General features: G+C 40.2%; 1 protein-coding gene across 1 annotated transcript; it reads right to left on the bottom strand.

Moving 5' to 3' along the window:
* Positions 1–301: 301 nt before the first annotated feature.
* On the bottom strand, positions 302–14,327 carry LOC113047108 (guanine nucleotide-binding protein G(o) subunit alpha-like). The gene is made up of 10 exons (XM_026208383.1): positions 14,196–14,327; positions 13,982–14,099; positions 13,729–13,820; positions 12,556–12,648; positions 11,768–11,928; positions 8,850–8,978; positions 8,385–8,514; positions 2,182–2,253; positions 1,551–1,638; positions 302–682 (listed from the first exon to the last, which is right to left on the bottom strand). Exons 1-10 carry the CDS (start codon positions 14,229–14,231, stop codon positions 492–494), a joined length of 1,110 nt encoding a protein of 369 aa, XP_026064168.1. The 5' UTR covers positions 14,232–14,327; the 3' UTR covers positions 302–491.
* Between the last annotated feature and the right edge of the window lie 20 nt (positions 14,328–14,347).

Below are 14,347 nucleotides of genomic sequence, written 5' to 3'. Positions count from 1 at the left end.
ATGAAGTTCACACACAGGTGTCCACAGGAGTGATCGCAGATATAATCTCTTACATTGCCTACGAACATGTTCCATTAATATTTGACAACCACAAAGAACCAGTATTTTTTTCATTTTGATAAACCAACTTTTTTTTTTTTAACTGATCAAGTTATTTCAAGTAAATGGTCAATATATCATCAAATGTTAATATCTCATCAAGTAAATGGCCAATATATCAAATGACCAGACCCGCCCCCCCCCCCCCTTTTTTTTTACATGCTGTAAGACACATTATAGTACCAAGCAAAACATCCAACTAAATATAATTTAACCCATTTATTTACAACACTTTAATGATAACACAATTAAGTCAATTAACTAAACCGGTAAAAAAAACATGCCTATAATTAAAATATTAAAATGGATTTCATGATCCATTCAAAATAAGCAATTGTTAAAAACAGACACAGAAACAACAGACAAAAATAAAAATGTGAATAAAAAATTAATTAGAGAAGTGAGATTGTTTGAAGGTTATGTTTAACAATAGCACTCATGGTTAGCTGGAAGGCATCATGTACGCTGGAGGGGTCTGTGGCATTGGTGAAGTGAGAGTACAACATCTTGCCTGAGGTGGTAGCGCATGCCAGAAACTGGTCAGTCACATATTGAGCAGCACAACTCACATCACGGTCTGACCCTGCATCCCAAATAGAAACAAATGAATCAATTCCTTAATATATTCAAACTTTATATAACTTTAATATATTACTTTATAATATATTCATACCAAATATCATTCCAAAAGTTAAAGACAATGATGGCCTTATGCAATTATATACTACCATTACATACAGTATTGGCCATATGCACATGTAGCATGTACAGTTTAAAAAAAAAAAGCTAACCTAAACCCTGCCTTAAAAACATTAGTGATGTCTACCTTAGCAAAAGTCTTATAATGGAGTCATGTGTAACCTGCTAATTTATGCATTTTATTGGGTTTGCTGATTTACACTATGCTTATATCTTTAAAGGTTTTTCACCTACATAGCTAAATGCTATAATAAATAAATGAAAGAAATTCACAAAGGCCTAATCATTGAGTGGAATCCAGTTTAATTCTTCAAATAGTGAGAACTATCTTCTTCAAGTGTGGGAAAGCGCACAGTTAGAAAAAACACTGGACAACTATAATGATTTGCCTAATGCCAGACTAAAGTCTTCATGTGTGTCTGGATGTGTAAAAAAAAAAAAAAAAAAAAAAAAAAAAAACGGAACGGCACAGAAATTAGGCAAACAATGCTTAAACATTGTTCCTAGGGTGTTCTTAGAGTGACATGAGGTATCCAGAGAAGATGGATTATTAGTTTTAAGTTACACAGAAAAAGGTCAACTAGACATGGAAGGGCAAGAAATCCACAGAGAGAGAGAGAGAAGCAAACATCTATGGTCATTAATTTAATACTTTGTACTTTTAGCAAGCTTATCTATAAACCCTGTAAAAGTTATGCTCCACAGAAATAAACAAAAAGACTGTAAAACAAAATAAAATAAATGTATACTACCTTTGAAGTCTGGCTGATATAGTCGCAGGTGTCTCCCAGAATACACTATTTTCTCAGCAAACAGATCGATTTTGTTCATAAATAAAACCTGAAAAAATGTATTGAAACGCCAAGTTAAAAGAAAATGAAAAACATCTGAAGCCATTCAATCTTTTCAATTCATTCATCCCTAGTATTTTAGTCTTTTGCAGAACAAATCGTTTATATTAATTAGTATATACACTCTGATTTTTTTTTTTTATACAATTCTTAATAGAAGCACTAACTAATGGATAAAGACATCTTATGGAAATGCATAACTGAAGTGGTACAGAATGAGTGTTAAGAGAGGTCAGCACTTGTTATGAATCAGGTTAGTTGTACACACTGAATCTCAATGAGTGCAGACAATTGTGCATGATTATGTGGGGGTGGGGTGGGGGAGCTTAGAAATAGATTCTTTCAATGGACTTATAAAAAAAAAAATAGTACAAATAGAATAAAACTTCATGTAATAGCATGAATAATCATCATCTTTTTTGAAGAAAATATATTTTTTTGAACCCTGGCTCATATCAAAGATGACAATAACAACTAAATATGTGGAAGCCCTAATGTCAGATTTTACAGGAAACAAACAAACGCAGCTCACCAGAGAAGCTCCTCTGAAAAAAACACTGTTACAGGTGGATCTGAAGAACTCCAGGCTTTCATGGAGACTGTTCTGTTATTAAAAATAAAAATTAACCTTTAGTTACTATTTGTTAATGCTTGGGATTTTAGTGTGACATGGTATGATTAATATCTATGGCAGGAGCAATTTTCAATCCTCTTCATCTTTTCCTCTTTTTGCACTTTTTAAACTTTCCTATTAATCTTCGATGTTGATAGTATAGTACATAGTACACATTTATGTAATGCCATGTCAGCATGAAAGGCTATTTTCATGGCAAAAAAAACAAAATAAAAACAACAATATAACAAATACAATAAATATAAAACTAATACAAGTTATATCATGCAAGATTTTTTTACATGTGTTAAATTTAAAAACTTTCCTGGCAAAATTTGACTGAACTCAAAGTGAGTTTTCTCTGTACATTAAAAGCTGGACAGTCCAATAAAATGTTTAGTACAAAATCTTTGATGGTTGAAGGGCAGGTAGAATGTCATCTAGTTTTTGAAAATGTTCATTACTGTATTCATAGAGTGAAACGTCTCGGTTACGTATGGTAACCCTCATTCCCTGAAGGAGGGAACGGAGACGCCACGTCGGTGACCGATGAATATGGGATATCGCTTCAAAAGACCAATCTACTTCGTGTAAACCAAACGAGCCAATGCACATTGGCATGCAATTATTGCATCCAGCTTCCGCTGATCACTGCGTGAGTATAAGGGGACCTGGCAGCTCAGCGGCGGTACAGCAACCATGGCGACAGGATGTGGCGTCTCAGTTCCCTCCTTAAGGGAATGAGGGTTACCATACGTAACCGAGACGTTCCCTTTCAGTCGGTCACTCTCGACGCCACGTCGGTGACCGACGAATATGGGATCCCTACCAAAGCGCCATGGGTGCTGCCCCTTCCAGTGCCCTGTGCGAGCCGCCTGCACCCCTATTAGGTGTAGGCCGGGGCTCGGAACAAGTAGTTCCACTCACCATTGTCAAAGCACTACCTCACTGGGTGAGATTGGATAACACTGGGAAAACGTACCCATTCATTTGGAACAGGGACGCTGCGGAAGCCCCATCCTTCCCGAAGGAGGTCTCGGGACCAAATACACATAGCATCTGTTTAAGTGTATATGGAGAAATTTGAGGTGGTTAAAACCCTCTTGGGAAGGAAGAAGTCTGCCGGGAAACACAGGCTCTAAGGCTATACCGTGGACTATACACATACGAGTACAGCTTAGGTCTCAATATGGAACCCAGCCTTCCATGGTTCTCACGGATTCATCATTAAGGCCTGGCGCCATTCCGCCGCGTCCAGCTGCCTAGGGTGATGGAGGATCTCAACAGGGTCTACAGTACGGACACTCTGGAGCAGTTTTAGCAAGCCGACACTAACCGGGGCCTCTCAGTGCCACTACCCGTTTGAGGTGAGAACACAGGAGGATACCGGTTCTACACGAAGGCTATAGAACCTAGCAAACGTGTTAGGGGTCGCCCAGCCCCCAGCTCTACAAATATCTGTCAGCGAGGTGCCACGAGTCATCGCCCAGGAGGATGCAACACTTCTAGTTGAGTGAGCTCGCAACCTGAACGGGCAGGGCACATCCTGAGCCTGATAAGCCAGGGTTATGGCATCCACAATCCAGTGGGCCATCCTCTGCTTAGAGACAGCATTCCCCTTCTGCCGGCCTCCGTAACAGACAAAGATCTGGTCTGAGGTCCTGAAGCTTTGCGTCCGGTCTACGTAGCAGCTTAATGCTCAGACGGGACAAAGCAAAGTCAGGGTTGGGTCTGCCTCCTCCAGGGGCAGTGCTTGCAGGTTCACCATTTGGTCTTTGAAGGATGTAGTGGGAACCTTGGGCACGTAGCCAGGCCGGGTCCTCAGGATTACCTGGGAGTCAGCCGGCCCGAACTTTAGGCACAAATCGTCAACCGAAAATGCATGCAGGTCCCCTACCCTCTTGATGGAGGCCAGTGCAAGCAGGAGCAGATGTTTCAATGAAAGAAACTTTAGCTCAACTGAATGCAAAGGCTCGAATGGGCCCTGCTGTAGTGATTTAAGCACTATAGTCAGGTCCCACGGGGGTATTGGGGGGGGGGGGCGGGAAGGATTTAACTTCCTGGCCGCTCTAAGGAACCTGACGATGAGGTCATGCTTACCCAGAGACTTCCCATTCACGGGGTCATGGTACGCAGCAATAGCGGCAACCTGGACTTCTAGGGTGGAGGGAAATGGCCTTCGCTCCAACCCTTGCTGCAGAAAGGATATCACGACCGCAAATCGGGCATCTTCAGGGGTCTTCTCGGTGAGAACACCACCACTCAACGAACAGGTACCACTTCAAGGCATAAGCGTGTCTCATAGACTGTGCTCTTGCCGAAGTGATGGTGTTCACTACCTCTTGGAATAGGTCACCTAGAACCTCCGCGTCCCGTCCAGGGACCAGACATGGAGTTTCCAAAGGTCTGGACGCGGGTGCCAAATGGTGCCCCGTCTCTGAGTCAGTAAATCCCTCCTCAGAGGAACAGACCAAGGAGGGGCTTTTGAGAGGAACACTAGTTCAGGGAACCAGGTCTGAGTTGCTACTAGCAAGACTTGCTCCTCGTCCTCCCGGACTTTGCACAATGTCTGTGCGAGAAGGCTCACTGGGGGAAATGCATACTTGCGTAGGTCCCGTGGCCAGCTGTGTCCCAGTACGTCCGTGCCGAGAGTTCCCTCGGGCAGGGAGTAGAACAACTGGCAGTGAGAGGTTTCTGGAGCAGCAAACAGGTCTACCTGAGTGGCTCTGAACCGCCTCCAAATCAGCTGGACCATCAGGGGATGGAGTCGCCATTCTCCCGGGAGCATTGCTCGAGACATCTCGTGGGCTGTACGACTGAGCAGGCCTGGAATGTGAATGGCACGAAGTGACCTCGGAACCTTCTGACTCCAAAGGAGGAGGTGGCGGGCGAGTTGTCTTCGTGAAGACAGGGGGAGGCCGGGACAGCCCGAAGGGCGGGACCTTGTACTGATATGCCAGTCCTTCGAACGCAAACCGCAGAAAAGGTCCGTGGGGCAGAAGGATGGACACATGAAAGTACATGTCCTTCAGGTCCTTCGCTGCAAACCAATCTTGGGGATGGACACACCTGAAAATGCGTTTCTGTATCAACATTTTGACCGGTAGCCAATGGAGAGCCTGATTCAAAACTCGCAGATCCAAGATCGGTCGTAACCCACCGCCTTTCATGGGTACAATGAAGTACGGGCTGTAAAACTCCGTCCTCATATCGGCTGGAGGGACCGGCTCTATCTCATCCTTCACCAGCAGGACTGCGATCTCCTCCCGCAAGACAAGGGAATCGGACGCTTTCACTGTAGTGATGCGGACACCGCAGAGCTTGGGGGAATGCCGGGCGATCTGAATCGCATAGCCGAGGCTGATAGTTCGTAGAAGCCAGCGAGACGGGCTGGGTAGCGCTGACCAGGTGCTTAAGAACCGTACAAGCGGGACCAGCGGAACCACAGCCGTACCCGCAGTGGGGCAGCGAGGTGGAACACAGGGACCCAACTCGGGCGTCTTGTGAGCAGGCCGGAGTGTGGTGCGAGTGTGGGGTGCAGGGCTCACCTGGTTCCACGGGTTGGCAGAGGGAGCATGAGTAGGGCCTTTGTTGATGCTCTTGAACTGCCAGCTGCTGCCATCTGGCGAAGGAGGAGGATGAGTGAGGTCCGGTGTTTGGCTGTCTGCAACTCTCCGTGCCCTCCTGGGACCCACAGAGGGACAAAACTGCTCTCCTGTCGAGATTTCCAGATTCTCCGCCTGGCCCTCCTCCAGGGGAGGGAGAGGTGCCTACACCATCCCCCAGAAAGCAGCTACCTTTCTCTGGGTCACCAGTCCCGGGGCCTCTTGCTCTTCTGCTCACCACCAGGTTTGACGGGGGCCAGGACAGGAGGGGCAGCCTGCCTGCGCCCAGCTCCACGGCACCACTTGGAGGCTGCTGCAGATGCGACGTGTGAGTGGGGGTGGATGCAAGGGGCTGCCCTCAGCGACGAGCAAGCTGTGGCACTGCTGGCCAGCGGGTGGGTGGAGGCAGCAACTGCTCGCCGGGGCAGGATGTGTCGGATCGCCTCAGTCTGCTTCTGGGCAGCCGAGACTCTATTCTTTTAGAGAAATTTGCTCTTTAGGAAATGCTCTTGTAGTGCTGAGGCGCACAGGGGAATTGGCCGTTTGCAAAACGACAGGGGTAGTGCAGCCTGAAGTGTGCAATCCACTCGACACAGGAACGACCGCCGCTGAAGCGCCGTCACGCCAACACACGAAGCTTCCGAGAGCGTGCTGAACTCGTAGTTCACAGCAAACACAGTTGAGCAGAGCGATACTAACGCTCGGCTCCGAAGCGAAAAGCTTGTATGCATTGCACCTGCTGCCCTCTTATACTCATGCAGTGATCAGCGGCAGCTGGATGCAATAATTGCATGCCAATGTGCATTGGCTAGTTTAGTTTACACTTGAAGTCTATCGAAGCAATATCCCATATTCGTCGGTCCGAAGAGTGACCGACTGAAAAGGAACTTTAACAAATTGTTTAATGAAACCGTTTAATTAAATGTAACTCACATAATTCATTCAAAACAACACAGGGCATAGACAAAAGGGTGAAAAGGCTCTGTCCTATTCCCGAATCATTCATACAATTGTGCTGTTAGCTGACTCTTACTTTTTGCAAGAGCTCAAGATATCTCCTTAGTGTCTAAGCTTTTTTCTCCCTTTTCAAATCTCATAACATCAGAAAGACATTTATTTTATTTTTTTATTTTAATTAAGGAAATAATCAAAAAGCAGAAAAAGTATCAAGCAGGGTAAGGGTAGTTGCAAGGAGGGCTTTATTGTACCAATAAGGTGGCGTCAGTTTAAAGGGGGGGTGAAATGCTATTTCATGCATACTGAGTTTTTTACACTGTTAAAGAGTTGGATTCCCATGCTAAACATGGACAAAGTTTAAAAAATTAAGTTGTACATTTGAAGGAGTATTTTTGTTCCCAAAATACCCCTTCCGGTTTGTCACAAGTTTCGGAAAGTTTTTTTCGAGTATGGCTCTGTGTGACGTTAGATGGAGCGGAATTTCCTTATATGGGTCCTGACGCACTTCTGCCGGAAGAGTGCGCGCTCCCGTATAGCGAGGCTGAGCAGCACAGACATTTCACTGATCAGAGCGAGAGCGTCGCGAAAAGTCACAAAAGAAGTGTGTTTTTGGTTGCCAGGGCAAGACAACCCTGCACAGATTACCAAAAAAAAAAAAAAACAGCATTAAGGGACCAGTGGATGGAGTTTATTTTTACAGAGCATCAACGGAGTTGTGCAAGTGTTTTTGTTTGTTCCCTGCATTTCGAAGATGCTTGTTCACAAGGCCCAGTTTGACGATAGATTTGCGTATCGTTTATTTCTTAAGGATGATACAATCCCAAGAAAAAAGGGTCACGATCGTGTGTTGGAACCGCAGGCAGTGAGTAAAACTGCTTAAAATATCTCTGCCTCCTTGTTAGTGCGTCCCCTCCTATGACAGAGACCCGGGTTCGAGCCCCGCTCGGAGCGAGTCGTTGCTGCTGCTGCTTTCGTTCAGTTTCAGCCTCTGGATCTGATTCTGGATCATAAATAAACGGCTGATTCTGACTGTAAGCCATGGTTTGTTTTGGATGATGGGTTTTCCCTCACAGTAATGTCACAGCTTCCACATGCTCTCAACGCAAAAGCCTATTCGCGCTCGTGATTCTTTAGCTCCGCCCACACGTCACGCCTCCAGTCGGTCGTGTTTTTCCGGGAAAAATCGGTACAGACTATCTTTCTCTTATGAATATAATAAAACGAAAGACTTTTTGGATTTATGAAGGATGCAGTACTACTCTATATGTACTCAAGATTAACAGGATATTGAGTGAAAACGAGCATTTCACCCCCGCTTTAATAATTTGAATTAAAATTATAATTTACACTCAATACGTTATTGCATAAAGTTTTATAATGTACTATAATACTGAGGTTCAGATAAATTCTACTATTTACAATTAGTATTATAAAATGGCAGAAAATCCTGCTATTTTAACAGTGTAAATAGAATTTAATTATCTAACTAAACCATCTGTTTTTTTTTAACAGCTAAGACAGCATTCTAGAGTTAGAAAGTAAAAAAAGTATGCTACTCACCTTGGAATGATTTTCATCAAGGTTTTGATCATACCCACTGAGAGCCACCATAAACAGCACTGCCTGGACACTGTCAAAATAACTGTACCACTTCTTTCTTTCTGAACAATGGCCACCCACATCATATAGCCTATAAATAAAAAGAAATCAGTATTTACAAACAAATTATTGATGAAATTAAATTAAAGCTGAATCTTATATGACTTGAGAAAAATTAAGTTAAAACTATTAAACTAATTTGACTAAGTTAAATGGAAATATACAGTGTGCTCTCTTCCATTTAAATCAAATCCATGTGTACATTAATTTGAATTTTTATCCTTTTTTTAATCTTGACAAACCCACTGTATGGAAAGGAGCCACATGAACACTCTGCTAAACATCATCTTAAATCAGTCAGTAATGAAAATATGGACATAGAATCATACATTTTTAGCTATGATAATATTGCAGAAATCAGTTTACCTGTACAGAGAGTTGTTGACTCTGAACTGGGTTTCGATGACACCATGAGTCCTTACTCGCACTCTGAGGACATCTGTTTTAGTGGGGATGTAGTTTGGTGTGATGATGCGACTTATATTCTCAAAAAAACTAGATTTTTGTGCATACAAAACAGAGGAAAAAGCAAGAGCACAAAATGTTTAATGCCCAATTTGACAAAAAAAACAAAACACATGCCCATTTTCCCCTCGAAAGTAATTACAGTGGTCACCTGCAAGATAATACAAAGAACAGTATGAAGTATTAAATCTCCTGCAACTGTCATTCATAAACTATCCTCACTATCACCACATAAGTCACTCATCATGTTCTTTATTTGCAATTTTGGAAAATGATATCAAACCAAATAGGGGAATTAAAGAGCAAGCCATTTGGTCAAACATGGAGATTATATTCCAAATGGCAAGATGAAAAGATTATCCAGCCATAAATCTTTCATTCGGGAATATGAGATGAGAAACTTCTTATGTTCTGATGTTATTTTCCTAAGGCTCCAAATTGTTGGAGCAACTTGCAAACACAAAGACTCTAAATAGCTATTACAACCGATACATCTATCAACATGTAAATTCTCATTGTAGCATTTCACTCCTCATCCATTTCAACATTTAAAATTCTCATGAAAGCATAATGTTACATAAGAATAACTGGCAAACCCCAACATAATTGAAATCTCCTGCATTACAAGCAATTGTCCCTGAAATGAGCCAGATAAGAGCTGTATTTGCAAATGACGCAAATACTAACAAAGTGGGCAGGGGCGTAGCCATCTTTTCAGAAGTGAGGGGGACAGAAATTACACACACACACACACACACACACACACACACATATATAAATAACGTTTCTATCTATATAGCCTACCAGTCAACAGTTTTTGAACAGTAAGATTTTTTTATGTTTTTAAAGAAGTCTCTTCTCACCAAGTCTGCATTTATTTGAAATATTTTTACTATTAAAATAAAAAAAATAAAAATGTAATATAATTCCTGTGATTTAAAGCTAAATTTTCAGCATCATAACTCCAGTCTTCAGTGTAACATCCTTCAGAAATCATTCTCATATGCTGATTTGCAATATTTAAAAAAAATTAGCACATTTTTCAGCATTCTTTGATGAATAGAAGGATCCAAAGATTAGCATTTGTGAGACATAAAAAGCTTTCGCAACATTATACACTATTCCGTTCAAAAGCTTAGAGTCAGTATAATTTTATTTTTTTGTTTTGTTTTTTTGGGGGAAAATAAATTATAGAAATGAATACTTTTATTTAGCAATGATTCTTTATTTAGCAATGAACAAAAGTGATGATAAAGACATAATTTTACAAAATATTTATATTTCAGATAAATCTTCTGAACTTTCTATTCATCAAAGAAACCTTAAATATTCTACTCTAGCTGTTTTTAACATTATGATAATAAGTATTTTAGTTTTTTATCAGAATATCAAAATTTGTGTGACTGGAGTAATGATGCAAAAAAAAAAAAAAAAAAAATCAGCTTTGAAAATCTCAATAAATTACATTTTGAAATATTAACATAGAAAAGTTATTTTAAATAGGCTAGTAAAAATATTTAAATTTTTTACTGTTTTGATGTACTTTGGTGAACAGAAGATACTTCTTAATAAAACATTAACAAGCTTACTGTTCAAAAACTTCTGACTGGTAGGATACTATAGGCAACTTAAATTTCTCAAATTTCTAGCTTTTAATTGGCTTAGAAATCTATAAATCACCAGACAACAAATAATAATGATTTGTTTATATACTACAAACACTTTTTTATCACATAATAAGGCAGAATAGTTTTTATACTGTAATAATAGCATTTTTCATATACTTTATCACCTGCTGGAGATGACTTGAAAAAAAAAAAAAAAACACATTGTCACAATCGTGTCTGATTTTCTCATAGACTGTATAAAAGGTTTTTCTGTATAAACAACTGTTTTCATACAACGATAGTTGGACCCTGTTGTCCATATTAGGAGTTTCCTGGTATGATTTTTTTTGCGCGCGAGAGCGCTTCTGGCTTAGAGCATGAATGAAACACACACTGCAGGGGAGTTTAGCGCTCTGTGATGTTCGTCTCGCCTTCTAGGTCCAAATAAAACATCAGGTCATGCGCAAACTATCCTGTCTCTTTGAGTTTAAAATTTTAATTTATTCACTCCAGCTCTTGAAAACCTCTATACGAACACAATTGACCGATAAAGTGTGGGGGACGAATTTCCGTGTTATCAAAAGTGTGGGGGACACATCCCCCGTGTAATCTACGCCCCTGAAACTGGGGCATTGCTACAGGAACATATAGTTTTCAATGACTGCATCATCGTTTCCAGGGACAAACATTACACACTTCAATATCTCTTCATGGGGAGAATTTTACTGTAATAAATGTGACATTATTAATATGGCTATCAGGATGCAGAAAAATACTTCATGATTACTCAGCCCAGTGGTAGGACAGATGTCCCGGTCAAATAAAAGCTTATATTCTATACAGCATCTATAATTACTGTTGGTAAAGTGAAAGTTGTGACATTTGCCAAGTATGGTAATCCATACTCGCAATTGGTGCTCTGCATTTCACCCATCCAAGTGCACATACACAGCAATGAGAAGTGAACACACCACGAACACACATCCGGAGCAGTGGGCAGCTATAGATCCAACACCCGGGGAGCAACTGGGGGTTCAGTGCCTTGCTAAAGGGCAATTCAGCCATGGGTATTGAGGACATCTGATTTTGCAAGTGAGCCGAGCTTAGCTCTTACTAACTAATTTATAATGTCAGTGAAGAAAACAGTGGCATTCAAAAGAAACTATAGCTTCATTATGCAATGGTACAAATGGCAGAAAAGTAAATACTCACTATAGTGCAGAATCATTGAGCTGGAACTCATGGCCTCTGACCACTGCTGCCCTGATGCCCAGATCCCCCCACAAACTGCAGAATGAATGAGCCACAAATGGCAGTAGCTCCATATCTTCTCCTACACAACACTTACATGACAAGACTGCATGTGCATGGACCTATAAAAACATAGCAAAAATCAGAATGACCTGTTTTTGAATCGGTCTAAACTTCTGTCAAGACCTGGCCTGGTCGTATAAAGGTCAAAAAAAAAAATAATAATATTAATAATTTTAAATTGGATCATGATTAAAACAAACAAAAAAGCAGAATAATAAGAGTTGAAAAGAAGGCATTTCTGTCCCATATTTGTAACCCTGCCTGTTCAGTAATACTTTCACAACATTAACTGATATAGTTTGTTTTGGGCAAATTATAATGTGTATTAGAACTCTTGCTCAGTCTAAAAGTTCATGGCACATACCTGGTCCTACAGTACCTAAATGACAATTGCCGTTTGTTTTTATAATGTTCTATATTATAACCACACAATATTTTCCCACAATATAATGCATAATATAGGAGTTTAGAATGCTTTTAGGTGTAGATATAGAATAGAAAGTTGAGATACAAATAAGCCAATTTGGTGTCACGTGCATGTTCAGAAATTCGTTTTTAATGTCACTGTAATCATGTTTAGTTTTGAGACAGAAAACAGAAAGAGGCCTTTTCGCAATTAATCCAAATTTGGGAACTGCAGAACTGCCATGCACATCGTTATGGACGGAATAGTCTGCATAACTCACCTTGTTTTTCTTGTTTGACAAATTAATGCGCAGCATTCCCATGCCATGCAGCACAAACTTCATATTTGTCAGCAGGTTATCCAACACAGCAGGCTGTACATTTAGAAGTCAAACACACATTAAGCATTTGGAGAATGGTACAACATGCAGTGTGGTAATAGTGATACACTAATGTGGTAGCACTGTTACTTACAGCATAGTCAAATATGGTTTACTATTCATATCATACAAGCCATGACACATTTCAGTAAAGCACAAAACATGACTGTTAAACATAGATTTATTGCATTATGAATGGTTCATGTTTAAATACTGTTTGAGTTTTCGGTCTTTAATATTTAGTTTGTGGTTTAGACACAATTAGCTTAAAGTAACTGTACACATTTAAAACACTTTTTTCCCCCTTAAATATGGAGTGAATCAAAATACAGCTAATTAACTTTTTATTGATGTATATTAGGAGCTTTACTATAAAGTTATTAGGGCAATGAAGAATGGCATGTGGTGGTATATTATAAATATAGATCATGTTGCAGCCTGTTTTCTTTACCGTCTATGGTTGCAGCCTGTGCTCTTATTTGCAAATAACTTTCAATTTGTTTCTTGATTGAGATCTCTATTGTTTCCATGTTGTGAGACATAAGGTGCAGAGGCTGTGTGCGCAGGTAAAACATGGTTATTGTAGTTCTAGACTAAATGTGAACATTATTTTCTTATCCAACTTGCTCAAAAACAGATTCAGTATTTCAAAAGAATTAATGAAGTCAGTGAAATGCAAGCTGAGAATTTTCCCCAAACATCTTTGATGGTCCATTTCAACCATATGAATAAGCAAAAATGTATTCAGTTAAACATCACATTTTAGAATTACCAGAAAAAATTGTGTTATTGTTAATATTTGTTGTTAGCAAGTGCAGCCCAGGTGAAAAAAGTTAACTCAAAATGAATATAACTTAAAAGAGTGAGTTACTTTTAAAGGGAGGAAATAAATGCAATAGTGTAACTTTTCCTAAACACTGCATGCACCTCTAGTTCTGATGTTGAGAACTAATGCAGTAAGCCTGACAAAACCCTATATTAACACACTGTAAGAATTCCAACTGTTCTGACGCTGTATCAGTAAACGCAAAATGATAATGAATATCAACCAATTTAAATAAGTTAGTGCTGCACCTTGAAGCTGATGAGCTCTTGTTTTGTAAAGCCATGGCTGTAGATGATCTTCATATGTTTGATTAATGTGCTTTTGCCACTCTCTGGAGTACCTATTTTTCGAATAAAATATTGCACAGTAGTATTAAACAGGGTAAAGTTACTATTGCAGAAATCAGAGAAAAAAAAAAAAAACTACAAATACATTGCTAGATTTCAACGATTTCGCCTATGGCAACACAAGAACAGTGTAGATATCTCAACTCAGAGTTACCCAGTATGAGGACTCTGTGCACGTTCGTCTCGCACTCAATTCGAGCATTCTTCTGATTGCAGGACCTTTTATCTTCATTTCGCAGATTCAGGCACGTCAGCACAGCCGCGAGACATGCCTCCACGAGATTCAACGACAACATTATATGAATTAACTATAGCCTACTACTCAAGTCATCACTGTCTTTTAAAGTACAAATTTATATTTAACTTACCTGCAGGGAAGTTAAAACGTCAAAACATTGAAACATTTCTAAAACTTTTATATAGGCTAGTTAAAATCGTATTTAAAACATGCAGTGTTTTTGGTAGAACTCACGCAACACGCCTGTTCAATATGCGGTTCAATGATGTGACGTCATTGGAC

Source organism: Carassius auratus, chromosome 28 (genome assembly GCF_003368295.1).
Source record: "Carassius auratus strain Wakin chromosome 28, ASM336829v1, whole genome shotgun sequence".
In the NCBI taxonomy this organism is placed as follows: Eukaryota; Metazoa; Chordata; class Actinopteri; order Cypriniformes; family Cyprinidae; genus Carassius; species Carassius auratus.
This window is presented reverse-complemented; position numbering and strand designations above follow the sequence as displayed.

Bases quoted from the DNA above. Each gene is read 5' to 3' on its own strand.
- LOC113047108 (XM_026208383.1), bottom strand. From the start codon at position 14,231: ATGTTTCAATGTTTTGACGTTTTAACTTCCCTGCAG. The intron at 11,929-12,555 runs GTGAGTTATGCA...ATGTTTTTATAG, and splicing joins TGTCAAACAAGAAAAACAAG to GTCCATGCACATGCAGTCTT. The intron at 8,515-8,849 runs GTAAACTGATTT...TTTTATTTATAG, and splicing joins GTCAACAACTCTCTGTACAG to GCTATATGATGTGGGTGGCC.